The sequence below is a fragment of the Diaporthe amygdali genome (assembly GCF_026229845.1).
Source record: "Diaporthe amygdali strain CAA958 chromosome Unknown NODE_1_length_4327563_cov_65_473760, whole genome shotgun sequence".
NCBI lineage: Eukaryota > Fungi > Ascomycota > Sordariomycetes > Diaporthales > Diaporthaceae > Diaporthe > Diaporthe amygdali.
The window spans coordinates 529,804-557,278 of NW_026517021.1; the positions used below are offsets into that span (position 1 = coordinate 529,804).

At 51.9% G+C, this 27,475-nt stretch overlaps 10 protein-coding genes across 10 annotated transcripts; 7 read left to right on the top strand and 3 right to left on the bottom strand.

Moving 5' to 3' along the window:
• Positions 1 to 179: 179 nt before the first annotated feature.
• On the top strand, positions 180 to 1,191 carry J7T55_005718 (uncharacterized protein; the record flags this gene model as incomplete). Its single annotated transcript, XM_053136188.1, has 2 exons — positions 180 to 785; positions 856 to 1,191. 2 exons carry the CDS (start codon positions 180 to 182, stop codon positions 1,189 to 1,191), a joined length of 942 nt encoding a protein of 313 aa, XP_053000489.1.
• Positions 1,192 to 1,688: 497 nt separating this feature from the next.
• J7T55_005719 (uncharacterized protein) lies at positions 1,689 to 2,690 on the bottom strand (the record flags this gene model as incomplete). Its single annotated transcript, XM_053136295.1, has 1 exon — positions 1,689 to 2,690. One exon carries the CDS (start codon positions 2,688 to 2,690, stop codon positions 1,689 to 1,691), a length of 1,002 nt encoding a protein of 333 aa, XP_053000490.1.
• A 975-nt stretch (positions 2,691 to 3,665) lies between these two features.
• On the top strand, positions 3,666 to 5,195 carry J7T55_005720 (uncharacterized protein; the record flags this gene model as incomplete). Its single annotated transcript, XM_053136395.1, has 1 exon — positions 3,666 to 5,195. One exon carries the CDS (start codon positions 3,666 to 3,668, stop codon positions 5,193 to 5,195), a length of 1,530 nt encoding a protein of 509 aa, XP_053000491.1.
• A 1,487-nt stretch (positions 5,196 to 6,682) lies between these two features.
• Positions 6,683 to 8,281, top strand: J7T55_005721 (uncharacterized protein; the record flags this gene model as incomplete). Its single annotated transcript, XM_053136426.1, has 1 exon — positions 6,683 to 8,281. The coding sequence occupies one exon, from the start codon at positions 6,683 to 6,685 to the stop codon at positions 8,279 to 8,281; it is 1,599 nt and encodes a 532-aa protein (XP_053000492.1).
• Positions 8,282 to 8,690: 409 nt separating this feature from the next.
• Positions 8,691 to 12,629, top strand: J7T55_005722 (arylsulfatase; the record flags this gene model as incomplete). The annotated part of the gene is made up of 5 exons (XM_053136438.1): positions 8,691 to 10,172; positions 10,257 to 10,513; positions 11,120 to 11,775; positions 11,840 to 12,055; positions 12,163 to 12,629. The coding sequence occupies 5 exons, from the start codon at positions 8,691 to 8,693 to the stop codon at positions 12,627 to 12,629; spliced, it is 3,078 nt and encodes a 1,025-aa protein (XP_053000493.1).
• Positions 12,630 to 13,430: 801 nt separating this feature from the next.
• On the top strand, positions 13,431 to 13,939 carry J7T55_005723 (uncharacterized protein; the record flags this gene model as incomplete). The annotated part of the gene is made up of 2 exons (XM_053136449.1): positions 13,431 to 13,607; positions 13,694 to 13,939. 2 exons carry the CDS (start codon positions 13,431 to 13,433, stop codon positions 13,937 to 13,939), a joined length of 423 nt encoding a protein of 140 aa, XP_053000494.1.
• Positions 13,940 to 14,393: 454 nt separating this feature from the next.
• On the top strand, positions 14,394 to 15,041 carry J7T55_005724 (uncharacterized protein; the record flags this gene model as incomplete). The annotated part of the gene is made up of 1 exon (XM_053136460.1): positions 14,394 to 15,041. The coding sequence occupies one exon, from the start codon at positions 14,394 to 14,396 to the stop codon at positions 15,039 to 15,041; it is 648 nt and encodes a 215-aa protein (XP_053000495.1).
• A 1,419-nt stretch (positions 15,042 to 16,460) lies between these two features.
• Positions 16,461 to 21,200, bottom strand: J7T55_005725 (exo-rhamnogalacturonase B; the record flags this gene model as incomplete). The annotated part of the gene is made up of 10 exons (XM_053136471.1): positions 16,461 to 16,854; positions 17,105 to 17,154; positions 17,482 to 17,608; positions 17,746 to 18,226; positions 18,287 to 18,455; positions 18,524 to 18,626; positions 18,703 to 19,514; positions 19,918 to 20,032; positions 20,265 to 20,887; positions 21,051 to 21,200. The coding sequence occupies 10 exons, from the start codon at positions 21,198 to 21,200 to the stop codon at positions 16,461 to 16,463; spliced, it is 3,024 nt and encodes a 1,007-aa protein (XP_053000496.1).
• A 526-nt stretch (positions 21,201 to 21,726) lies between these two features.
• On the bottom strand, positions 21,727 to 22,865 carry J7T55_005726 (uncharacterized protein; the record flags this gene model as incomplete). Its single annotated transcript, XM_053136482.1, has 3 exons — positions 21,727 to 21,993; positions 22,036 to 22,576; positions 22,618 to 22,865. 3 exons carry the CDS (start codon positions 22,863 to 22,865, stop codon positions 21,727 to 21,729), a joined length of 1,056 nt encoding a protein of 351 aa, XP_053000497.1.
• A 3,238-nt stretch (positions 22,866 to 26,103) lies between these two features.
• On the top strand, positions 26,104 to 27,438 carry J7T55_005727 (uncharacterized protein; the record flags this gene model as incomplete). The annotated part of the gene is made up of 2 exons (XM_053136493.1): positions 26,104 to 26,947; positions 27,068 to 27,438. The coding sequence occupies 2 exons, from the start codon at positions 26,104 to 26,106 to the stop codon at positions 27,436 to 27,438; spliced, it is 1,215 nt and encodes a 404-aa protein (XP_053000498.1).
• Positions 27,439 to 27,475: the final 37 nt, after the last annotated feature.

Below are 27,475 nucleotides of genomic sequence, written 5' to 3' on the forward strand. Positions count from 1 at the left end.
AAACGGTTAGGTTCAAACGCCAGTGCTTATCTTGTCCAGCATCGTCCCCTCACGATCCAGACTCTTAGGTAGCATCATCCTTCGTGACCCCTGTCTTGGCGACTTGTCACTATATAATTCCTGGTGACTGAAGTTGTCCCATCCAAAATGTGATCACCCACGCCAATCATTGTCGCAACATGGCCTCCAAACCCGGGGGTCTGACCTTGACGTCCACGGTGGACCTGCTCGCCCCGGGCGTGAGCATGCCCCGTCTCGGCTTCGGCATCTACCGGGTCCAGCCCTCCGAGACGGTCGACGTGGTGCTCGCCGCGCTGGAAGCCGGGTACCGCCACATCGACTCGGCGCAGCTGTACAACAACGAGGCCGAGCTCGGGCAGGCCATCCGCAAGTCCGGTGTCGCTAGAAAGGAAGTCTTCCTGACCACCAAGATCCGCTACCCGGGCTTGAACAAGGCCAAGACGTGGAAGAAGGTCGTGGACAGCGTCAGGAAGGTCTCTGGGGCTGAGGTGTCTACCGGGAAGAAGAGGAAACGCGTCGATGACGAGGAAGTTGCTGAGAAGAAGGAAGACGCTGGCGAGGAGTACGTCGACTTGTTCCTGGTGCACACGCCGTACGGAGGACCCAATGCCAAGAAGGAACGGAAGGAGATGTGGCTTGCACTGGAGAGGGCGTTCGAGGAAGGGAAGGCCAAGGCGATTGGCGTCAGCAATTATAAGGTTGAGCATTTGGAGGAGATGCGGGAGTATGCTAAGGTGTGGCCGCCGCACGTCAACCAGATCCAGGTACGCTGCCCAGCTCCTCGATGTCCCGCCCCCGCCCGTGTTGTTAAGACGCAATTCTCACACGCCACAGCTGAACCCCTGGACGCAACAGCGCGAGGTCGACGCCTACTGCCAGAAACACGGCATCGTAGTCCAGGCATTCAGCCCCCTTGCCCGCGGCGACCGGTGGGATGAGCCAATCGTACTTGAGGTTGCGGATAAGTACGGGAAGTCGCCGGCGCAGGTGTTGATACGCTATGCGCTGCAGAAGGGGTGGGTACCCCTGCCGAAGAGCGAGAAACCGGCCAGGATGAAGGCGAATGCTGAGGTGTTTGATTTTGAGATTGATGGTGAGGTTATGGAGAGGCTCGATGGGCTTGATGGGAAGAAAATGGGTTATTTTGAGGACGGGCGCTTGGAGAAATAGTCTCCGTTTAGACGACTGCGATTCTTGTCGATTATGACCGCCGGACTTGAGGATCGTCAGTCTGTCTACAATGAGTCCTTGAGACGTCCAGGAGCTGATCGCAACGCCTAGCTCACAAGTGCCTCAAAAAGTACCTCAGTTCACTTACTTCAAATTTGAGTTGACCATATGTTTCCTTTACGTGGACTGCCTAAACAGCGTACTTGCTGAATACTCAGATTTTCATAACAAAAAGCTGTACTGCTGGCGAATTTACGCTGCCACCAACCTCAAAGTAGCCCTCGAGCCGCGCAGTGTCATGCGGCCATGAGATGATGATAATTCAGACAAGAAAAGATCACATTACCGTATGATAAAGTATATTGTTTGGAATTTATCCCATGCCAAACGCCGACCCATCGACTTTGCCCATTGACAATCTGCTAATGTATAGCTAACTTGCGAATGAAATATTACAGAATGCCTCTTGCCAATTCACTGACCAGATTCAATATTATTCAACCTCTCCGGCCGTACACGTTGGCATTTGATGCTTGCTGCGCGTTGAGCTGCTGCCGCCTTCGCTCTTCTGCCTCCGCTCGCTTCTTCGCTTTCTGCTGTGGTGACAACTCAAACGGAGGCTCTCTAGGTTGCGTGAATTTCGCGTTATTGCGATCCTGGAATGCCTCCAAGATAAAACCCAGCAGTGCCTTGCGGTAGTCTTCCCTTCTCCGGACCGGCGTCCCATATGCCCACGTGGCGTGGCCGTCATGGCCAACTGTCGTAGATGTGCCTGCCCGCCGCGGTCGGAAGTCTTTGCCCGCGAAATGCCAGAGAAAGAAGTTGTCCCAGTCAAACAGCCCCACGTACCGTGTCTTCCACTTTGTAGAGTAGGCGGCGGCCTGCTTGGTCAGACACACAGCATTGTGGCCCATGGCACTTTGGTCATCGTCCTGCTGGACATCATTGATTGTGCTTAGGATGTTGACACGGTTCGCGTATGAAGAGTCCGTAATGAGGCCTTCCTCAAACTCGGACATCTTGATGTGACCTCTGTTCTTGTATTCCAGCACAACGATGGTTTCCCCGTTGATTTTGATGAGAGCATCACACCGGCAGTCATCAATTGTTACTTCAGCATAGCAACCGACACTCTTGAACTCGCTCTGTAGAGCTATGATGACGGGATGAAGCAGCCACAGTGCTGCGGAGCGGACGATGTCTGCCTCGCTCTCAAGTATACAGGGGCTGTATGGAGCGGGCAAATATGATCGCTTCAGTGCCGCCTTGTTTCTTGCGCAGATTTCAGACGCCCTGTCAAGGTAGTACCCCACGTCCTTTTTGAACCATACAGCTGGTGGAGTGGCCACTTGAGTAGAAGCACCACGCTTCCTGATGTCGATATTAGGCACTTGCAGGTGCACTGGTGCATTAGAGAGGATGAGAACCTCTTCGTGGAATGATTCGTACAGAGTGAGGGCATCGAACTTGGGGTCGTAGCTTAGAGGCTGTCGAAACATTTTGGAAGGAAAAGGGATTTATTTCTTTTGTTCGGGATGAAACGGTTGACTTTATGGATTACAATGTGAAGCAGATGAAAGTCCTGTTTCGTCTGCAATATGATGAGGAAATAAGAGGAAAAATGGAATTCGTTCAGAAACACCCGACAACGAAAGCTTGATTAATACAGAAAGCCTCTAGAACTCTGGCTCGCAAGAAAGACATGATCCTTATATGTTTAATGTCCCGGCCTGGTAGATGTTGACAACCTCTCTGGGCACGAAGTTGATGTTGGAGATGACCAGGCTCCTGACCTGTTGGCCACTTACGAAACCAGTATCGACCCAATGGCATCGTGGCTTGAAAAATGTTGGCCCAGGGTTTGAGAGAAAATCGCGCTGACTTGACCAGAACTGGAAACCAGCGAACCGCCGAAGAAAGCATGTTGGTGATGCGAAACGGAGCTGAGGTGTGATCTTCCAGAGACGGGCGAAGCAAGGTGAAGAGTACCAATCGGATGCATTCGGAATTTTCACCAACACGAAGCAGGACCTCGATATCGTGGTGTAACCTTATTGATCGGCGCGGAATTCATACCGTCGTAATGTACACAGCATAGAGACGGCGGCTTGTAGAGGTGCGGGTCCGATCTTAACGCCCGTTTAATCCGCACGAGATGAGAAGTCCAGGGGTTGCCCCCCTGGCCATTGGGTCAAATAGCCGCTGCTGGTGCATATCCTTGGCCCCTAACCAAGCGCCTGTAGGGCAGCTACTTGGCCGATGCAACCCTCCATCAATCTCCGCGCACTCAACAGTCCAGCAACACTCGTCGTCCAGCTAGTGCGTGTAAACAGGTTCATTCACTCCTAAACAAGAACAGCTATTTTCATGAACGTGCTGCATGCACCTCAACATCTTGCTCTTCAAGGTTTTGCCCTCGCTCTCTCCGCAACACTCATACTTCGTCGCTTGATTCCTGCAGCGAAGTGTCTACAATGACGGACAAGCGATCGCCTCAAAGCCCTGCACACCGATCGCAAAAGCGATCCAAAACTTTCCCTCTGGCCCCAAATGAAGAAAACATCAGCACTCCCTGCCGGCGAGCTACCGCTCCCTTAATTGAGAATGAAGCAACTGCGGAAGCCAACTCCCCAAGCAAGCAAAAGGGCACGGAAAATGAGGTCGCGACCCCCGACGAGGAGCAACTTGAGAGCCCCAAAGACAGTCCTCTTCGTGCATCACCGCCGAACGATCACCCAGATGCGGATCCAGAGAGCACGCGTTTATCAGATTTCGACACTTTTGCGGCTGACAGAGACGCCGAAGACAAGCCTTCCGAACAAGAAGGCGATGATCCGCTTGTACCTGAAGGCAAGGAAAGTGACGGCATTTCTGACGCATACTGTGACCCTGACTACGACGATGAATCAGACATAGGCTCACCAGTGGTGTCTGAGGACTTGAACGAGGAATTTGGTCGATGGGTGCCACCGTCGGAACCACTTAGACCAGAGAATCCTTACAGGAAAGGGCAAACTCTTGAGATTAGAAAGCATACGGCTTCCCGCCCTTTCGGTATGAATTACCCGTATCACAAAGGCGAGAGGAAATGCGCATCTGAAAGGGAACTACGACAAAAGACGCTTGTGAAACTGTGCCTGGATCGCCCTCCATCCGAAGGCGAGACTGCAGCAGGTGAAAAGGCAATGACCTTGGAGATCATGGACGAGATACGAGTGAAAGAAGACGGCGGTGCTCAGATTGTTGTCTGCCGATTCTCTGAGCAGCAGGAGCCAGTGATAGCGAAGATCTACGATCCTCTGTACTACGGCTTCGCAGACCGGATGTGGTCAGATCAGCCGCGAGACGTTACCTATGAGGCTGGAAAGGATTATTGTCGGGAGGTAGCAGCCTACCTGGAACTCGACAATGAACTCGGCGGCACAATCGTTCCCAAATACCACGGCTCATGGACCTTTCAGTTGCCACTGGATCTTCCTGACGGTCAGAGAATGCGAGACATTCGACTCATATTGATGGAGTACATTGACGGCAGGCCGATGACAGATTTGAAACCGGAAGCCTTTCCAGAATCTGTCGGCTTGGAATTGGTGACGCGCATAGTTGAGGCAGTGTCCCGAATCCAGTTCGTCGGTGTAAGGCACGGTGACGTTTCCCAGCGGAACGTCATGGTCTGCCTCACCGAACCTGACGTAATCGAAAGAGTCGCTTTGATCGACTTCAACTTCGCGGTCGTTACCCGTCTTGACAATTTTGAGCAGCAGTTTCGCGGTCTGACCCGGGAACCGAAGCCAGAGAAACCTCCAAACCCGATTGATAGATGGTGGCGTGGTGCTCTGTACGGTATGGCCGGAGAGTGGCTCCCCAAGAGCTGGGAGTTCAGGTTGCGAGCATGTCAGGAGTGGCTTTATGAGAGGTACGGCACTTCGGAAGAATACGCGCCTCCGAAAAGATCCCTGAAATGGGATGAAGAAAACCTTCCACGAAACTGGATTGCTACCTGAGATAGGGGGGGGGGGGGGGCTCGTTCACCCCAGCAATATTACACAGCGAACCAACAGCCCGTCGTTACGACCGAATAGGAGCCTCAAGGTGATCTGTATACTGATACAAGCTCACTCTTGTGTATCGTAGACTGCCTGATGAGACCGGTTGACCGGACATGCCACTCATCGCCCTATCTTGGCCTTGAAAAGGTTCCACGAGCGTATGGGAGCAAAGAAGCTGGGGAGACGGTAAAGCGATATGTAAATAACCATACTCGTTTAGATGGGCAAAAGATAATCCACAATAAATTGTCAAATGCCATTCAACCCCGTAAAAGGTGTCAACTTGATATTCAGTGATTCAACCACCGGTTCATGAAACAACGCGATTGATATGATTTTGTTAATATCTAAGCTCAAAGTAGGGGTCACTGACAGGGATGCAGACCTGCGAAATGTGCATCGGATCAGTTCCTTCTCCCGAAGACAGACCTTGCGCCTTGACCGTTACGCTGGCTAGGGCATTTTGACTGATGAATATGGGAAGACGGTGGGCACTAGTGGTCAACATCGTCAAGAGGGGCGGTCTAAAATGGGAATCAAACTAAAGAACAGTTGTATGATGGTTGGATTTCGGAATTCTCAAAAGAGAACCCTTCCATTGCTGCCGGCCTTGGACTGATCTTCAGCTATTGCACTCAGTTCCTCTTACAGCTCTCCCTGATTCACATGGGACACTTGCCAGCACTGACACAGGGACCACCAGGACTATACTACCGACGAACCAGGCTTGGCGCGATGAAATTCACACTAAAATGTGATGTAAAATTCCCCACTGCAGTTCGACGGACCAGTTGCGGACAAACAATGAGATGACCTGGACAGAAGTCCCGCAAGCCCATTGGGCAAGGTGCTTCTCAAGAAGTAGTAGCCTTCAAACACGGATGGCTGGAACACTCGGATTGGCTGGTTGCAAAACCAGTCGCTAACAGACCTAGAGTCCTGGTCTTTAGGTTGTGAGGATGCTGTCGGATTTGTCACCCTGGATTACCATGGGAAGTGTTAGATATGAGAGCGTCTGATCGGCGGCCGTGGATCGAGCCGCAGCCTAGGCGCTCGCCTATAGCCAAAAACTTTGGGACGTCCAGGGGCCCTAGGCCTTCCGTCATTGGTCTTGTTGCCGCCCACTGGACCTGCCAACCACTAAGCGTTGGTAGGGTTGCTGAAGCTACAGGGAAAATGGATGCACCCACACCCCTGAGCGTAGTTGTGGCCCTCATATAGTGGCTTCCTGATTCCAACAGTTGCACTCTAGTTTGACTGGCCAGGTTCTGTTTTTCGCCTTTACTTGCCAAGAACATCACGCATCGCGTCGCATAGACGAAGCGTTACGTTCTTGAATTCTGGCGCTTCATCACCTTGACCAATTTGATGGTGCATCTGTCCGCCTTCAAGACGACCCCTCAGGTTTCTGGCGACGGTATTCCGCTGTTCAACAAACTCAGATGCAGGACCCTGTTAGCAAAGTGACAGAAAACAGAATCCGGGCTTTGGATTCTGAGCTACGCTCACAGAAGCGAGCCAGGACTTCCCCTTTAGCACAAAATGAATGCAACCTCAGAATCCCGCCCACGAGGGACCCACAGGACAAGTTAGGCCCTACTCGCAGGTTCACGACCTCTCTTGCAGATCAAGACTCTAACGGTCACGAGAAATTTAGAAGTGAAGCACCCAAACTGGCCGCGTCCTCAGATGAGGACAACACAGCCGAACCTAAAGAGTCGAGTGAACAGTTGACTCAGCCCAATCGAGGGTCTGGGTCTGTTCGCAACGAGCCCCTTTCTTTGCATCCGCAAGATGACAAGGACAAAAGTTGTGATTTCTATCCGGAAAATCAGAGCTTGGAAAGCATGACTGGAGACCACGACAGCGCTGGGCTGTATCACAGCTCAAACACCCATTCTCTCCCTGAGGCCAAGATCAGCTGCAATGAGACGGATGGGTCAGCTTCAGGCTTAGAAACTCCGGATCTCGACAGATTTACATGTTTCGAGCAATCAGGACCTTGGAGCCAACCATCAGAGCCTCTTAGGCCAGAAAATCCGTACACAAAGGGTCGAAGCCTAAAGCTTTATAGGCATAAAGCCTGTGCACCATTTGGACAAGACTGCACCTTCTACGATGATTTACGGGACAGAGTTCTGGAGGAAGAATTGCGACAGAAGACATTAGTTGAATTGTGTTTGGAGAACCCTCCGATGGAAGGTCAGACCGTCTACGAGGACATCCAGAATCTCGAGATCGTGGAAGAACTCCGCGTAAAGAGTGATGGCGGTGCGCAGCTCGTTGTCTGTCATTTGGACGACGACGATCAAGACTACATTGCAAAAATCTATGACCCCATGTATTATGGATTCAGCAACACTACATGGGCTGATTTACCTCGAGACGTTACATTCCAATCAGACATGGACTACTGTCGAGAAGTTGCTGCATATGAAGAGATGGACGAATGGGTTGGCGGGACCTATATCCCAAAGTTCTTTGGCTCCTGGACATTCCAAATTCCGTTGGATCTTCCAACTGGACGAAGAACGAGGGACGTGCGTATGATTCTCATCGAGCGAATCTCTGGGAAGTCAATGCTTGAGTCCAAACCAGACACGATCGCTGAATCAGAGCGCCTCGAAATACTAGCACGGATGTCAGAGCTCATCTCAAAGATTTCCTTCATAGGCGTACACCATCACGATATTTCGCAACGGAACATCATGATCTGTGAGGGCGAAAACGTGGAGAAAGTGGGAAGAATTGTCCTAATAGATTTCAACATGTCAACAGTGGAGAGACTGGACAGCTTCGAGGAGAAATATGGTCCACGTGAACCAGGCCCTGATAAGCCACCAAGTCCACTCGACTGGTGGTGGAGCGGCGGTTGGTACGGAGGCTTCTGGGGTTGGCTGCCCAGAAGGTGGGAGCAAAGACTACGACCGCTGCAGGAATGGATGTACAACAGATGGAACGATTCCGATTATTTTGCCCCTCCGGTTCGAGGTTTGGAGTGGGACGAAGACAACCAACCGCGTAGCTGGATTGCATGGTGAACATAGCTTCTCCAGGTCGTTCAACGGTACTCGAGGTTAAGAATCGGATACGAGGTGTGCACGTCCTTTGCCACTTCTATACGCAGATGCTTTATGAGCAACTCATATAAATATACACCAGTGGCAGCAGCAGCAAACTAAAGTAGAGTCTCGAACATGACGATATGTCATTCAGATAGAATTGAAGTGCTTCTAACCGTGCTTAGATCGGCCATATGATCGGCCTGCCCCACTAAAAAGTCCACATACGCGTGTGGCGGCATATTTACGTTTCGTGGCGCAATTTAGACTTTCTACCGAGTCGTACCGAGACAGACCTCGAACCGATATTTCACGTTGTGTCTACTCAAATCTGACACTTTCAGCAGTTGCCCAAAGTAATAGCGCGGCTCTGACAGTTACGGCCAGCATGCATCTCCAACCCGTCTTCTGGTCAGCTTGGCTAGCTGCCCTAACATACGCAGGGCTTGCCCGCGCCAATCTGTCACTCCAAGATGATACTCAAGCGGTTCTTGGCAGCGAAACGAGTGGCCCCAGTGCTGCGAAGAAGCCGAAGAATGTGGTCTTCATCCTGACAGATGACCAAGATGCGGCCATGGACTCCGTTTCCTACATGCCTCTGGTTAAGAAGTACCTCGCAGACAAGGGGACTACATATGCAAACCATTTCACCACAACCGCAATTTGCTGTCCCTCCCGGGTGTCTCTGTGGACGGGCAAGCAACCACATAACACCAACGTAACCGATGTGCATCCACCCTACGGGGGATATCCAAAATTTATCTCGCAAGGGTTGAATAGCAATTACCTCCCGGTGTGGCTACAGGAAGCTGGCTACAACACGTATTATACCGGCAAGCTCTTTAACGCGCACACTATCTACAACTACAATAAGCCATTCCCAGCAGCATGGACATCGACGGACTTTCTACTCGACCCGGGAACCTACTCTTACCTGCATCCCATCTACCAAACCAATGGAGAACCACCGGTGCATCATCATGATGAACATACATCTGACCTCATTACTAGCAAAGCGCAAGGTCTTCTCCAAGATGCCATTGGATCAGACAAGCCCTTCTTCCTTGCAGTGGCACCCATAGCACCACACTCTGATATCGATCCTGACCATGACAGCTCAACTTTGCCGTTGATGACGGAACCTATTCCCGCGGACCGCCATGCCGGCCTGTTCAAAGATGTCAAAATCCCCAGGACGGACAACTTTAACCCAGACTCGCCTAGCGGTGCTTCATGGGTGCGAAAGCTGGCACAGCACAATGCCTCTGCCGTCGAGTACCTCGATCACTACTACCGACAACGACTGCGAGCCCTGCAAGCAGTGGACGAGCTGGTGGAGAAGCTTGTGATACAACTTGAAGAGGCCGGGATCTTGGATGACACGTACGTGATCTTCAGCTCTGACAATGGCTTCCACATTGGCCAACACCGCTTGCCGCCAGGTAAGACGTGCGGGTATGAGGAAGATATTCGAGTGCCGTTGATCATTCGCGGCCCAGGTGTTCCAAAAAGGCACGTTGAGGACGCTGTGACTACTCATATCGATCTGGCACCGACTATTTTGAAGATGATCGGATCAGATGCCCGGCCCAACTTTGATGGTACTTCTATTCCCCTTGGCGTGGAAGGTACGGGGATCGACGACAATGGTGAAGAGCTGGATGCCTCATTGCAAACAAAACGACATGAGCATGTTGCTGTTGAGTACTGGGGTTTTGCACTCGCAGAAGGCGAGGGTGGAGGATACGATGGCCAGGGAAACTTTGTTCTGAGGAACAATACCTACAAAGCAGTGAGAGTGATCGGGCAGGGGTACAATCTCTACTACTCGGTTTGGTGCAACAATGAGCATGAGCTGTACAATTTGGAGGTAAGTCAAAATTTTGGCAGGCAGTCCATTCCGGATACCGTTTCATTTCCAGAGAAAGCCTGGCTGACCACGTTGATTCACCAGACGGACCCCGGCCAGCTGCATAATCTCTACTCGGCCGACTCCAATGAAAAAGGCGTCATGCTCTTGGGAACCCGCCTTTCTCTTGTCATCAGCCGACTAGATGCCCTGATGATGGTACTCAAATCTTGCAAAGGTGATACCTGCATCGAGCCGTGGAAAGTTCTTCACCCGCAGGAAGACGTGCACAGCCTTTCGGAAGCATTGCAAGTACGCTTCAACCCATTCTACAGAAACCAGGCGAAAGTAGCATACAAAAGGTGCGAGCCTGGATACATTATTGATTCAGAGGGCCCACAAATACCTTATCAGTACCGAAAGGGATGGAGCTGGCATAGTTGGGTGTAATGGAGGAGACGCGTGTATGCAGCACAGCATAGTGGCAAATACAAGTAGTGTTTGGAGACGTGTATATTATGATTGAGTGCAGTAGATTTCGACGGCCGGTGCAAATATATGCTAGTCTCGATTCATGCTGGCGGTGAATCAAATATCACTCCTGAGGGGTCATTAATCTCTCAATCATTTTCTAACTTGTCATACTCTAGACCGCACCGAATTGTCCTGATCTGAGGATGTCGCCTATAGCTTGGCGTTGAGTATCTGGCTCCTTTCACAAAGGCTTGCTCCTTCAGGTGCTTGATTAAACCCATGAATATCAAAATTTGCAAAGTGTAGTAATTCGTATAAATTGACAATTATAATGCAAATTCTAATTAAAGGGGCTTGAAAGAGAAGAGTCAAGGCTGGTGGCTGAGGGCTGTGGCGGTTGGTTACTGCAGAAGCCTGCTTATCGATCAGGCCTGCCTGCTCCTTCACAATCTATCAGGTCTAATACGAGTCGTAGCAGTCTAGCTGGAATAAAGTGCCCGCCGCCCGCGCACCCTCAGCACACGAAAAGGCGTGCTTGTCCAACCCAACCTCACAGCCCCAAACATCAACACAAATGGGATGGCAACGTCTTCCCAACCAGCAGGCCCGTCGGACAAGGGCCCTCCGTACCGCTCCTTTAAGGAGCTCCGCGGCGATCCAACTGTCGCCGTCGTCTTCTCCCCCGCCGCCAAGCGTCTCTTCTGGCCCCTCGAGGGCGTCTTCCCCACCGCCCTCTCCGTCATGAAGACGTCCTGTAGCGCGGACGATCTCGAGCCGTACTTCCAGCAGACCCTCGGCGGCGGAATCTGGCACGAGATCGCGCAGCTGCCCTTGACCGGCCCCAAGGTCTCGTCGGTCGAGGCAACCGTCTACGATCTGGAGCAGTGGGAGTTCAACTGGGTGGCGTGGCACGGGCACCACGAGGGGAAGCCCGCCGACCCGGAGTATGTCACGTATGGGGATCTAAGCGATGAGGATAGGCCGTACGCGGCGGAGCCCAAGGAGGACGGCAGCTGGGAGGAGGACTCGGACACGGAGTTCCTCGTCCGATGCTGCGGGCAGGATCGGCCGCTCGGGAAGAGGGGCCAGAAGCTTGTGGTCACGCCGGCTGCGGGCGGTCACTTCGTCACGGTGCACGACTACGTCAGCGGTGAGTCGAGGCTTGGAAAAAGAGTTCGGTCGAGCCCCATTTGGCTAACGATGGACAATGGCAGCTGTGCATCCCTGGCTCATGGGCTTGCGTTCTGAGATCTTGCTTGCTAAGACGGTTGCACAACCTCAGCCGTATCCTGGGTCGGCGGGAATGGCGTGGATGGTGGACCAGGGGCCGGAGCACAAGGTGGAGGAGAAGCAGAGCTGGATTCAAGCGCACGGGAGTGGCCCGCCGCGTCCTATCCCTGCCTCGACGGCCGCGATTCTCGCAAGGATACGTGCGAGTCGAAACAGGTGACTTTCATCTCTACCTTGTTTGTCATCTACTAACTAGTAGTTCATTCATTCGACGCAAAACATACATTGACCAACTAGGCCTCCACAGATGACGGACAGATAGATATGCAGCTATTCGAGGAGGCTATAGACACCCTGAGCCTGCTGTTTCCCTTCCATAACCAGCCAACGAAGAGGATGTTGGAAAAGCATGACATGGCTTTCTATGGGCTCGGACTCTGTGGTCGCCCTAGGAAACTGCTCCTGAGCGACTCTCGCTTGTGGAGGGGTCGATTCGCCAATATCCACCAGATCTTTCAGGACCCAACGACCGGCATACAACAGTTGCTTCTGGATGACGAAGGCAAGAATCTCATGCCGACCTTAACGTTTTGGGTCGCAGCGGCTGCCGGTACGCTTGCGTTGTTAGACATGGGACTGGCTGTCGCGGCACTGGTGAACAGGATTAAGCAATATGAACTTGGACTGAAGCAGTACGAGTTTTTCATATATCAAGCATGTGGGGACTCGTATGCGAGAGACCGGTTGCCGCAGCTGTGTTCAGGTTACAAGTGACGAAACATGCTCGGACTGAGATGGGGGAAAGTTGAGTCTGGGTTTCCACCGAAATGACATGCAATAGATGGGTCGTCTTCTGATTCCCACAGACTCACGATACAACTACTTGCGTCATTGGAAATTCATAGGCCTCATACTTCAGCTCTTTGCTGTGCCGCAGATAGCGTTGGAGCGATGGATTTCGTTCATGTCTCTAATCCTTCCGACTGAGCATTTGAGGGCTAGCTATTGGCCAGGGAGCAGACTTAATCAATATTTCCAGTCAACAGTTGGATCGCATCAAATGTCGATATTAGTGCCGTCGTAGTACCTTCGGACGAAAACACGTCATGTCATTCAGCCACACACACACTAAATGAGGCTTTGTTAAGCCTAGTGCTTCCCTTTCACGTGCGAATGCGAGGGGTGCCCACCGTCAGTCTGGTCTCCATCGGGCCGTCCCCTACTACAAGCTTTCCCCATAAAGCCCGTCCGGCCCAATTTCTCTCCGCTGCGAGGCGCATTCGCACCCACTACAATGAGCTGACTGGCGTCATCCCTGATGCTAAGCAGTATGACTTCAGCACAATTGGCTATGTCTTGAGACCAGATGAGATGAAGACGTTTCATCGATGCGAGGCAGCCTTCACAGATTAAATAGAGTACATAAGTAGTTGCATGCTTGCCTAAGGATTATCCATAATGCTTCGCCAAGTTGATGCTCATCTCTACATCGAACAATACTCGACGCCGATATCTCAAGCACTTCCATTTCCAGATCAACCACAGCCTCCCTGTTTGCAAAACGCAGCCTGAATAATGTGCGGTTCCAAGAGACGCGTCGCTGCTTACAGGGAATATGCACCAGCAGGCGGCAGCACTTACCCTGCCCCTGGTGCCTACCATGGTCGAAGGGGCTGTGGATCAGGCCATTGTAGACCGGGACTGATTCGAACACTGGTCACCAAAGCCATTGAAAACCGAAACAAGAAGATTGTACGTCGTCGTCTGTTTTCTCGGAGGATAGCCTGACGTCTGGGAATTCTGCCATACTCAGAAAGCCTGCTGACCCTCAAAACTAGGAAGCGCGTCAACTACAGGAGGAAGCACGCCACATTCCTCGACAACCTCACTTGCCCGATCCCGAAAAGCAGCAATACGGCGTCGTACAAGAACGCCAGGCCAAAGCACAACCTGTCAAGATTGTTTACGATGACGGACACGAGGAGTATGTCTCGACTTATGATGAGAAGCACGCCACGGGAACGCATACTGAGCCACAGCGGAGTGAACACCTCCCAAGATATTCCGAGGTTATGAAGACCTAATGATACGATGCTTTCAATCGGGGGCCTATTTGCTTGGCTACCACTCTGTGCCATTTGCGCGGCGTTGAATTGGTAGCAGCTTTTACCGTGTCGGGATTTGATCGCTTCAATCCCGCGCCTTTGACGGTCCCAGCCTTTCAAGTATGTGGGCACAGGCTTTGTTTAGAAACTGTGCCACTGTCGGTCCTTTCCACATGGTCGATAGAGTTATGCATAAGGACTGAAGACAATGCTATTGACCTCTTCAACCCTCCTTACAAAGGCATTGACTTTTGAATTATTTTGTTGGAACATCACTATACGCACATAAATGTCGCAGGTATTGCTGGTTGTACTCTGCTCCATACAATCCTCACCATTCATCATCACTTACACCCACCATAATCTGCCCAGACACAACCTGACCTGATCGCCGACTATACATCTGCAGTAGATATCCATCTCCAGAGTCAGAATGTCCGACAACGGTGTTCCTAATCACAATGGTGAGTCTATTGAAGGGTTTGTTCATTTCTGTGAAGGCTATCTTCTAGCCCTCAGCGAAAGGGAGCGCGAAGACAACGGCGCAGTCCCCCGAGATGTGGACCAGGACCTTGGCGTTGAAATTCAGCACGACGTGAGCATTCAAGAACCGTTCAACATTAACCAGCATGTTTCGGAAGCTGTCATCTCACCGGAGATGAATGTAGACGTTGGCTTTTTCCCTGGCCACGAGTTGCCTTTGATGGTTCAACCTAACGGCAATGCCTTTCAGCAGCCTGCCTTTGGGCAGGATGCCCCGCAAGCAAATTCTACGGCAGGCGATGAGTTCGGCCCAGTTGACATGGGATTTCAAGGTCTCGATGATTTTGTTCGATTTGCTAATCTTCCCGTTGGTAATCCAATCGTCGAGCATGATCCTGCTGTTGATGAGCCTTGCCATTTAGCCTTGGCAGACGAGGACATAGGTTGTGACGAAGGCATTCGAGCAGAGTGGGAGGCCGCGGTACAGAGACGCCAGCAGGACCAGCGAGTTCATGAGCCGAGGGCGGCACAGTTTCAGCAGATTCCGTGTGGTCGCAAAGGATGCAATATTTGTTCGGCGTTTTCTCTTCCTTTTTAGATGCAAGAGTGTAAACTCGAGGTAAAGCCAGGTATGCTCTGGAAGTCGAATGTTTGGCACGAGGTCAAGATTGTAGGTGTTCCAAGTGGATTGCCTCTCAAATAAATGAGCAACAAGTGCTGTCATGGCCCTCGAATGGTAGGTGCAGTTTTTATTTTCACTGCGTCCGGTTTCTGGCGACATTCACTACTCTCCCAAATCAAATTTTCAATTTAAAGTTTAGAAAACAGGATCCTTTCGATGACTGAAATTATAATTCCTTCTATCTTGCGAGATTCACTATGTCGTTTCATCTACATACAAAATCTGTCATTTGTGAAAAGAATGTTACGTGAAATGTTTGATACTCATAAAGATCGAGTCCTTTTTCCGTCAAGAGATGAACTGAAACAAAATACCTAGTTGAATTGCAGTTGAGCTAAGTCATGTGCAGGTCCTCGGGCGAAATGATTTCACACAAAAGGGTTGGTAGTCAGAATCATTAAGCGGGTCTTCATACCCATTCTAGCTTGCAGTCAACTCACTATACGAGCACCACGACCTCTCCCCTCTGGCTCGGTGCATGAATAACTACACACCGTGGCCCAGAGGACCATTGTCATTGAGATGCGCCATTTGTTAGTTCAAGTCATCTAAGTATCGACGTAATTTGTGTCGTGCCGTTATAGGTCACATGGGTATAGTGACTTGTCCTGCGACATTGTTCGACCACAATAAAGGCTCCGAGTCCCCAAATCGATAATCATTATGGCAACAAAAGACTTCGATTTTTCCCCACTCTCTTCTGTTGCCCGGTTTTGTCTCTCGCCTCCGCCTTGAGTAGCCATTCAGCGACACAAAGATCTCTTTAACTATTTCGGAGGTAGGTACGTCCATCGGATATCTGCTAATGTATACCCATGGCTGATATGATATCAAAGAAGTATTGGTCAAATGTCTCTATTGTAAGAAGAACTCCGTGGGCAAAGAATGATCTTATCATGTCGAAAAAAAAGATTTCATATCTCTGCCACAAAAACTGTCAGAGCTTCAGGACCACATGCACGACCATGGTTGCGCAAATGCCAGCGCACTAGACATCTGTAGGTTTGCTGGACATTTTCAGTTTCGCTTGACCTTTCTTTCAGAGAACAACTCAAAGTCAAAATTATCAGTGTAGTGCACTTAACCAGTAATACAACAATTGCAAAGACCGCTTGAATACATGCGGACAGACGCAATGCAAAATCTCAGGGTACTTTTCTTTTTCACTTACCCTTGATGGATCGGTTCAAAATGTTCAAGAATTTGGAACAAAACAAAATTCCTGAAGCGATCTGGATGTTGAAAAGCGGAAATCAAATTAATGCCAATTTACATAGCGACTATAGACTTGCATAAGATCCAAACAAATCAGTGGAATTACCACTATTCAACCACCTACTCGTCGTCCTCAGCATCCAGCAAACCAGCGCGCACGTCACGCTTCGCCGCACGACGGCGCTGTTTCGACTTATCCTCAAGAAAGCGGGCAAAGCGCTGATTATAGCCAGACCCAATGACACGGTTGTGAATAGCGAGCTGCTTGCGGGTGGCGTACCAGCAGCCGGTGCAACTGCACCCGGAGAGCTGTGCGTGATCCGGCCTGTCAAAACCGCCATTAAACGCGCGCTCAAGGACATTAATCCCGAAGGACGAGAACTTCTCAACTTCTTCGCGACGGCCGGCAGGTTTGCCGCGCTTGGATTTCGGGGAATATTTGACATACTGGGACAAAGGGTCAGAGGAGACCCACTTGCCTCCCGGGACCTTCCAGGATCCACCGACCATCTCGCTGGTTACGCAGCACATGATTGCGTATGGACTAAAATGTACTGTTGATGAGATAGGAATGGTGTTCTTGGGTTGATTTTGGAAAAGTCCTTACTAGTCGTTGTAGTATTTGTGATGATTGAAGTTGAGTAGATGTGTGGTGAGCTCTCCATAATTCAGCGGGAGAGATGCTCGAAGTTAAATACCCGACATCTTGAGTACTATCTGAGGTCTTATTGTCTGTGATGCCACTTAGCATATTATCAGCGTACAATGTCTTTCGTCCGCGGCATTTGTGGCTGACAATCACACGGCTCGCTTCCTGTATTCGTCATACAAAGCTCTTTGTGTGTTGCCACCGGAAGCTCTATTTGTTCTGTCCAGCCGGTAGCGGGAAAGTTAGTGGACTTGAGAAGCGAAGTGCTTTGTCTTGTATGGACCCTTTGTATTACACCAAGCCAAACCGGGCCCTTAAGTCTCATCATGCAAGCGCGATTCATTACGTCCCCGTTCGTGATTTTAATACGGTCAAGCACAAAGCGCACCATAAGCCTGGAATCTGCCTACGTTGCCACGTCCTGGTCGCAGGAGACATGATTCCACCTGTTGATCTCGAGTTAACTGATCTCAGGGGACAATTTCGACTTACATTCAGTAGGCTAGTTTGAGGAACAGCCTTTTTGACTTCTTGCAATTGCAACACTACCACGTCTCTATCCTTCAGCCCTCCGCCCGCGCTCTTCTCCTTGACTTGAAGCAATTGCTGTGGAGTCCATCTGCTTTGTAAGCATGGCTCATGAGGAAATCCATAGCAAAGACATTTAAATCCATGGGTCCCATGTTCGAGCTATGGATAATAGTGATATAATTCTTTACCTACAAAGCTAGAGAGGCTATGTACAAGTCACTTTACCTGGGGTTTTCCTCCCACGGCAGACCAGTACAGTTGAATCCTGTAGGATCGACCACATTATCACACAGATAATTCGCCGGGCGCGTGCCGTTGATCGAGTCGATGATATCAATCTCATCAAGCACAATCCCGGTGCAGGGGCTCGCGGCGCTGCACTGGATGTCGCTGATGACATCGCTGGCGGCGGTGCCACTCCAGTTGATGAGGCGCATGTCGCGGATATTGAACTTGCTCGTGTCGCAGCCGCCGCTGGCCGAGTTGTAGCTCGTGCACTGCGTGATGGCGAAGATGCCGGACGAGTTCTTGAGGTGGAAGTCCTCGAAGGTGATGTTGGCCGCGTAGCCCAGCCCACCACCGCCGCCGTTGGGTGGGTAGCCGGTGCTGTTGCCCGTCCAGGTCTTGACGTAGGCGCCGTAGCGCATGTTCTTGTTGATTGTGACGTTGCGAATCGTCACGTTCTCAATTGTCTCGAATTGGCCGTCTGGAGGTGTTTGTTTAGCTATCGAGCTTCTAATACCCAGGTTGGAAAATCATCACTTACCATATTGTCCGATGCTACCGATGGCAATTCCCAATCCGGTGTAGAAATCGCAGTTCTCAATGAGAATGTTTGTGCTGTTCGCCTTCATGGCAATGCTGTCATCGCCATTGTCGACTACCCAGTTACGGAAGGTGATGTTGTTGGCATAGACAGTATCGGCTCCATCAGTCTGCGGTCTTGGTCAGTACTTACTTCTCACTCCTGGCCACCATATACTGTCAAATTTGGGTTTCTTACATTCAAAGACGAGAAGTCGAACCCAACAGGGTGCTCCAAGTCTGTACTGTTGACGTAGATGTTCTCCAATAGCACATTCTCGGCGTGGATGATCGTCATTGTCCTAGAAAATGAAAGTGAGTAATTATTCACATTTAGGATGCACTGAGAGATCTGCGCTGCATATGCTGGATACTTACCACATCTGACTCTGGACAAATCTCAGGTTCTCGATAACGGTGTCCCTCACACCGGTATAGGTGATTGAGTGTGGACGACCAGGGTAGTTGTTGGTTCCATTGATGTAGTCGTACCAAACTTGCCCATTGCCGTCAAGACTACCATAACCATGACCATCCCACCTCACTCCCTCTCCGCCGAACAGCCAGGCACTGCTCTGGTTCTGATAGCCTACGGGAAGGGAGTTGTTGAGCCAGTACTCAACGTTCTGATCCCACAGGAGGGTGCCCTGGTGATCGACGTCGACGTTGCTAAGACCAGTCGTGTTCATGACCGTCTTGACCGTGTAGGTCTGGTTGAGGAACACGACCTTGCCTCTGTTGGCAGCATCATTGTGCCCGCACTTGTGGAAGGCTTCAATGATCGCCGGCGCCGAGTCAGTGCCGTTGGGGCCGGGCTGGACGACGCACGTGTTCTCAGCAGAGACCTCAAGCGTGGCCTGCGAGAAGACGAGGGGCAGCTGGAGTGCCGCAGCGGCAAGAGTCTTGCGCATCGTGAGAGACATGATGAGGAGGGCCTTGCTGCAGGAACTCATCTTGTCTTGCCCGTTCGCGGCTCTCGCTGCTTTTATATCGGGGAGAATCGTGAACTTCGGCAAAGAATACACCGCCCAAGGGTCCGCTATGTCGTCACTGGGGAAGCCGTTCCTGGGGTCTGGGGGATATGCCTGTGGGGGTCTCCAAGATAATTGTGCAGATCCCCGGTTTCCCCTGATATGTACCCACTCTTCCGGTGCGGCAGCGGAGGGCAGTTGAACAGCACTCTGGATAATCTATGAGCAAGCAGTACAAGGTGCTAGGCAGAACATGGCCTGTACTACGGTTTCATCGTCTTCTGAAGTAGTAGGGCTCATTTGAGAGCTTCTACTTCTTCTTCTTCATCAAACATACAACACACTAGTTGCGGTTTCCCCAGATTCGCTGCTCGACTGCCGCAAGGCCCGAGCTTTCTCTCCGAGTCAAGCTTGGTCAAGAGATGCCAATTTTTCTGCCAAGAGCGTCCGCGGCCCACTCCCGGTCCGACTCTTATACCACCCGTTGCGGGTACAAGGGCCAGTGCCGTGCGACAACGGACGAATCACCGCTAATCAGGGAGCCAGGCCGGATGAGACATCATATCCAGACCGAAGCAACAGCCCAAGCACGTGCATCCGCGAGGATTATTCGGCAAAGTACCGTCAGCCCAACCATCCTTCTATCCGGCAAACCTGCTTGTACTCGGCCAACCTCCTCCGCATCATACAAGCTTTTTGTCTTGGCTATGGCTGTAAAGAGCTCGCTTTCGTATCCGCTATGGGAATTGGCCGCGTGGCCACGTCCCGCTCTGCTAAGGCATTCTATTCTATAAACGCCCTTTACATCTTTGAGTGATGGTATTGACACCTGATAGTTGAGCTTGCAAATGACTTGATGTGCATCTTCTTTGGCATGGATCATTAACTTCTGGTCTTCGCGTATGGGCGAATGAGTATACCTGCAGCGGAGCCTGGTCGGCCCTAGCATAGTTCGTCGCGGTGGCCTACTCGCCAAACATCTCCTCGTCGAGCGAGGTCTCCTCGTCGGAAGACGTTTCCATCTCATCGGAAGAGGTCTCCTCCTTCTCGGAGGCCGTCTCCTCGTCCTCGTAGGTATCATTCTCTCTGGAGGCCATCAGAGCGAACAGATTCGGCGCCACGATCTCATCGTCGTCCTCTCGGTCGATCTGGACGGTATGGGACGCAGGCGAGTAGCTATCCTGGTTGACTCTATCGTCGCTGTTGCTGTCGCTGTTGCTGTCACTGTTGCTGTCGCGGTCGCTGTTCTCAGCCTCGTGTCGCTCCCGCTCCCGCTCCTCCTGTAATTTCTTCGTCTTCTTCTCCCACGCATGCCTCTGCTGCTTCTTCATGTCCTCCTCTCGCTGCTTTTCCCATGCTTCCTTGACCCACAGTCCCATGAGCATGCGGAAGTGCTCGGCGAGGTGCTCGTGCTGGCGTTCCTCAAGGAGGAGGTTGTGGACAGCGAAGCGGTTATCCGCAAAGTCCTGAGCTCGACCGTCGGCATGGGAGGAGGCGAGCTTGACCATCAAGACGATGAAGTGATACTCTCGCAGGCTGGTGGCGGCCGGGGTGGCCGGATTGCCTCGCATGGCCACGGGGTAGAGCTTGCGCTGTAGATATCAGTGTCACGGTGTCAGCGCTCTGGACTGAGGTTGACTGAGCACGAACAAGCGAAACATGAATTTGTTCTTGTGACTCGCTTGTTGCGTGGTTGGGTTGTGGGCTTGAAATGGGCGAGGGCAAGGCTGTTGCTGGGTTTGGAGAAGTGCATACCGAGGCAAGGGTCATGAAGCTGGCAGTCTCAGATATGAGAGTGTGGCTCAGCATGCTGCAGACGATCTTGATAGCCTGCTTGCAATCCTCGCAGTCCTCATCGGCCGACTCGAGGATCTGCTCGCGATTGTGGGCACTAGTGTAGTTCATGATGGAGACTTAGGAGGCTTAAGTGTATAGAAAGAATTGATTGTGTGGGATTTTGGAAGGCAATAAAGAGGATTGGGCGACTTGTGGATGTAGTTCAGGCTTTCGAAGTGCAGTCTGCTTCCAAATGGGAAGCAAGTGAATTTTTAGGGGGACCAGGCTTCCCAACTTCGACTCAATTGTACTTTCGGCGGAACGTATACAGGTCGAACAAGTGTAGACAAGGCAAAGACATAAGATTTCCTAGCTCGTAGAGTTTTCATGTATTCAGGAATCTAGTCCATAATCTAGCCCTGGAAGACGTCTTGGGAACTCAAAAACAGCGGGTTCTTTGGTTTGAATTCCCGCGGCAGGAGAGTGAATCAACCCCTATTATCCGTATTGACGTTACAATTCACTCGCTCCTAGTAGAGCAATGTTAACTACAAAAGTCCCGAGTCCCATCAAGGATAGAATAGATACTGACTTGCCAGCGGCATGAAAATGGGTGGACTTCCTTGGGCTTATACCAGTCTCGTTGTGCTCATTCTTATCGAAATCGGTCCCGTATCATGATTTTGGACATTATATCTGGTGAATTGGAACCATTTGGCATGGAGTAACGCTTTGGCTCGTTTGCGCCCCCTGGCAGCAGTCGAATGTCATAGTGGGTGAGCAGATGAGCCAGGACGACCTTTATTGTGATGCTTGCAAAGGCCCTCCCGGGACATGCTTGCGTGCCGTTGCCCCAGATGGTGTTGTTAGGCCCTGGCATAGCGAATTGATGCATCTCCTCGTGGCCGGGCTTTGCCGCATCCTGTAGAACCGCAATGGATTCATCTCTTCTACATCTTCATACTCCGTTTGTGACTTTGCAAAGTGATATTTGTCGACGCATGTGAGAGTGCCGGGAGGAAGCGCCGGCCCAAAGCCATTCTGTTAGGGGGAACTTTTCTTTGATGCTCCGGTGACATTCAGTGCCAGTGCCGACACCGCCATCTTGGACGATAGTGGAAATAATGTCGTCGGAAGAGTTGTGCCCACCGTCGGCCTCTTTCGCCTCTTTCGCCTCATAGGCCTTGAGCTCTCGTTCAACCGTAGGCCGGACGAGCGACTGCATGTACCAGTCCACCACCTTTGCTGGCAGGAAGAAAATAGGCGCTACTAGCGGCCGCAAATTTCGAGGTGTGTAATGAGACCCCACGACGCCGACCATCATGGCCCTGTCAACGCGATGTGTAGCTTTCAGCCAGCGTGGATCAATCCCAAGCTCGGGCCTCAACAGATCGGAGGCATTCATAAGGGTCACAATACTCTGTACAGTTCTCCATAGAGACACGGTCGTCCAGTCCTTGCTGGTACCCTGAGGTCCCAGTACGGCCTCGAATGCTGCCTTGGCACTGTCCTGGCGCATCCACACGCGTGAGGGAAGAGCACGGACAGACCGATGGCAACGGTGTGGTATCGAGCATGGTTATCGGTACCATAGAACGCCCATCCTTGCCAAAATGCCTGGTTGAACCAGGCGATCGTCGAGGCCCGGGACACACTCAGGCGCTTGACTTCGTCGAAGGATGAGGATGGGAAGACCACGTGTTCGTACCCGCTATAAGTGATGATATATGGAGAGTTCGGGTACCTTCGCGCGCCCTCTGTGAGAAGAGCTGGGTAGTCCCAGCCTTCCTCCATGCGTATCCGTGGCAGCTGCAGTTTGTGCTTGCGATGGAAATATCTTGTGACTGAGCAAGCGAGCAGTAGGAATGCAACAACCACAAACGCCAGAAGCGTTGCCAGCACCGGCACCGACCAATTCGGTTCCACGGAATCGCGAAGGTCAAGAGGCAGATCATGCTTTGTTTTTCGCGCAAGGAGACGGAAAAGCTGACTTTTGGCCAGCCAAGTAGCATACTGCTCCGAGACCAACTGCAACATGATGGGCCAAGTTGAACAGCTTTATAATTTGGTTGAAAATTCAACCAAAACTTTTGTCCACAGAGGCAAAGATGAAAGCGCTGCTGTTGATCACAACCGTCGCTGTTTGTAGCTGAAGCTCTAGCTGTTCATGAGGTGCATGGAATCCTGGTCCAGGAAAGGGATCGAAGGTGTAGGAGTTCAATTGGGACCTATAGTATAGCCCTTCTTTCGCGTTTCCGGTAAATACGAATAGAGCTTCGTCACGTAGAGATCTTGTGTGATCGAGCAATAGCCGAGGTATTACATCGGTATAAGTAATGTTGTTCCACGTTCCAATGTTCACATGCCCACTGCCACGATCGTGATCACAAGCAGCGACTGCAACTACTCAGTTCTTCACCATGGTGGATTGACTGACCAAATTAAAATAGACCGTCTCAACACGAGTTGTTAGGCAAGTCGCTTTTAGGTACATGTACGATCCTTCTCCCTCAAGTAGCACGAGCTTGCTGTGCAGGGCCTGCTACACATCTACTTGCCAGTGCATGCTGTGCACATCACCGGATCCAGCGCTTGGTGATCCTAGACGCTTGTCCAGTATCTCGGCCAGATAACATAGCATAACGCACAGACACAGAAAAGACCTTGGTTCTACCCGATTGAAGCGACGGTCAGCTACTGTTCCTTTCAATGGCCTTCCCCACGCATCTGCCTAAGAAGGTGTTCTCGTAGTATTGTTCAGATTCACACAGCATCCATTTGCAGAAACATCAAGTCATTGCGGATCGTCGAAAAAGAATTCCCCGACCACAGGGTTCCAAAGCAATTCACTATTTTGCCATAACAACTCAAGCTGGTCTTGATGCCCGACATGTATTGAGAACACAAGAAAATCCAGGAATATCGTTCTGCTGTCACTCTCCGGTTATACTCTATCTGGAAGGGTATGCTTTGGACATAACCATGGCCAAAGTGTTCCAAAGTGTTCTCATGGCTGATGATGGTCCCGGTGTCTTCGACTCTCCATTTCGACTTCGGCAATTTCGAAGGCTGCCGCGTGTGCAGCGCCGGGAGATATGACATGGCGAGAGGCCGCAAGCCTGTGTTCTTCTCGACAGGTCAATCCGAGGGCTGGAAGAAGTTTTTGCTTTGAAGAAAGAAAATAGCATATATTATATAAATAAATTTTACGATGAAGTATTTTAATATCTTAATTTTATAAATTCTTATTGTGCTGCGTCCCAAGCACCTCTTCGTTCCAGCATTACGCCAAATAACATCGGCTGATCCGAATGATCAACTACTTACAGGCAAGCCTCCATTATTAATTACGGACCGATGAAGTCGATAGAGGAGCTTCGTGAGAACTTCGGGCACCTAGCAGTGTACGTGGTCCAGCCTCGCTTCGCGCAACGAGACTGGCGCAAAGCGGAGCGCAAGGGGAAATGACAGACGCGGCGAGGCTGAATGCAACTCAGAGGCTTCGTGGCAATCAAGACCTTGCTGCTGTCGAGTTCGATTCGGCATTGAAAGATCGGAAAGCATACCACCATAGGCAGATTCAATTGAGCGGCTATCGTGGTAGACTGCCTGCTGTGGCACTGACGACAGACATTCCACACCAGTTTGAACAGAGCCTTGGGCTCACTGGGTTGAAGGGTTCACTTTCTAGATGCTCCTGAACTTGTATGGACAATCTGCACACGTGTCACAGGGGCGACACAATATCACAGGAGTGTAGCCGAAGCAACAATCACATGGCCAGTCAGGTAGTGGGCAGACGGCACAATACACGGCACGGCACGATGTAGTTGACGACTGTCTCGGAAGATGTTTTTCCTTTCCAGATCAGAATATCGCCAAGGCGCAGGCACAGGGGTAAGACGGGAAGCTATCTCCTGTGTACATGATTATCTAGGCCAAGAGGAGCAGGTCGGAGGAATCGGCTGGCAGAGGGGAGCTCTGATTCTCAACGGTCGACCGTTTTGACGTGCAGATTTTGGGGGAAGGGGGGAGGGAAAAGGCAAGGCGGATTGGGACGTCAGTGTTCCCCGCATCTGTGCAACCAGAGTGACGGGCCCTTGGCCAGGTGGCTAGCCTCTGGCTGGCTCTTGGCTGGCTTGCTGACGGTGACATTGACGGGCTTGGCCTCGAAGTGCAACCGGGTAAGCGTAACCTAACCTTCGCGCGGGCGTGGCAGGGGCTCTGAGTTTGCGCCAGGACATGTCAGTCGAGGCTTGTGAAGGTGTGTGGGTCTTGGTGTTGGGTGCTTCTTCCTCTCTCGAAGCGACAGTGAGAGTTGTTGTTGACTCTCCAAGCTCAGTCCGTCTTATTCTCTCGTTGGGTGTCTGAGGAATGCAAAACGGCTGTGCTGACAACCTCGGCATCAGCTTGATTAAGAACTAACTAACTGCTTGATTGATTGACTTTTTTGCTGCAGAGCTGACGTCGACCTGGACATTCGACAAGGGGGCCCCGTTTCTCACATGTGGAAAGGTTAAATCCCCGTGGGGGAGGGGTACCTTGTTTGGCTGCCTGGTTATCTGTATCTGTATCTGGTGCCTCTACCACAGTAATAATTTCCCTGCTTTCTCCTCTCCCGAGCCGCCTCCAGCTCTCCACACCCGTCAAGCAACCATCACCCAGCCGCCTCATAACAACAATCACCACGAGCGAAGGATCGCTTGGTTGCAACCAACCGCCTCATGCACCACACTTGCATACCTGCACATGCTTGCACACTCTTGCCCTCTCTTGAATCTTGATGCCTCATCTGTCCTAGCCTTGTTCTATTGCCTCTGCTCCTACTGCGACAATGGCTCGGGGTAGTCAATAACAGCCCACCCCCCTTCTTCGCTTCCTCTTTCCCCCCACAAAACGAAGGCCGTGGTTCCGAGACTTCTCTCTTTCACGTGTTGAATGACAATAATAGACTATATACTGTATTGTACTGTCGTGTAGTTGATACTGACAGCTAGCGGCTGGCGATGTGAGACATTCGAACATCACCAAGATGCGAGCCTCAGCACTGCGCTCCGGCATCATGGCCGTGATGGCGGCGCCTTTCACAAGTGGCCTCGCTGTCCCTGACATCGGCAGCAACGCCAATCCCCCAGCAGCTGCAACAAGTTCAGACCAAAGCACTGTCAGGATCCTCGTCTGCGGCGACTCCATCTCCCAGGGAAGAGAGGGTGATTTCACATGGCGCTACAGACTGTGGGAATGGTTTCAAAACAACGACCAGTCCAGCTCCCAAACAACAACAACATCACCAACATCGCAATCTCGCCCGCCACAACCATCCTCGCCCACAGCCTCTTCCAATGCCAATGCCAACAGTAACATCAACATATTCCCAACACTCCAATACGTAGGCCCCTTCAACGGCACCCTGCCAGCCTCAGTAGACGCAATCAACGTCGACCCGACCAACCCCCAGACCTGGGGCACTTACCACCCCACCGTGTCACCACTCTTCTCCCCCGGCGGCGGCAGCTCGCACTTCGCCGTCTACGGCCGCCCGGCCTGGCAGGACATCGAGCCGCTGCACGCCCAGATCACCACGTACTCCCCAGACATAATAGTCCTCCACCTCGGCTTCAACGACATCGGCTGGTGGGGCAACAACGCGAGCGACCTGATCCTCAGCATCCAGCGCCTCGTCTTCAACGCCCGCCTCGCCCGCCCCGACATCAAGGTCCTCATCGCCGACGTGTCGCACCGCCTCGCCGTCACGGGGAGGGAAGACATCGAGGGCACCACCGAGCAATACAACGCCCTGCTGGACGCCAAGGCCGCCGAGTGGTGGACCGCCGACAGCCCCGTCGAGGTCGTCAAGGTCAGCGAGGTCTACGACTGTGGGTCCCCCCCCCCGCCCAACCTTCCTCCTCCCCCCTCTCTCGGGGTGATCCCTCGCTTTGAGCTAGGATGCCTCACTGCTGTCAGATCCACATGCTAATTCCGTCCCCTTCCCGCAGGCCACACAACATCCTGCCCGGCCGGCATAGACGGCCTGCACCCCAACTCCCTTGGCGACTTCCAGATCGCCCGCGCCTACACCCAGGTCCTGCACGACAAGTTCCACTACGGCGCCGCCCCGCTCGAGGTGCCCCCCGCCAACACCATCCCGGGCTTCGCCGCCTCCTCCTCCGGCGGCAGCAGCAGCAAGCTCGTCGGCGGCGGCGGCCTCGCGCCATCCCCCCCGGTGAGTTTCCTCGTCGCCGGCGTGGGCCTGCTGGCCCTGCTTCTCGTCGTCGCTCTGCGGCCCGAGTGGGGCCGCTTCCGGAGGGGCCGCTTCGGCTTGGGCGGCGTCATGAAGGGGCGCTATCATCTCTTGCCATCGAGGTGAAGCTGGGCCGGGGACGGGATGAGATGGAAGCAAAGCG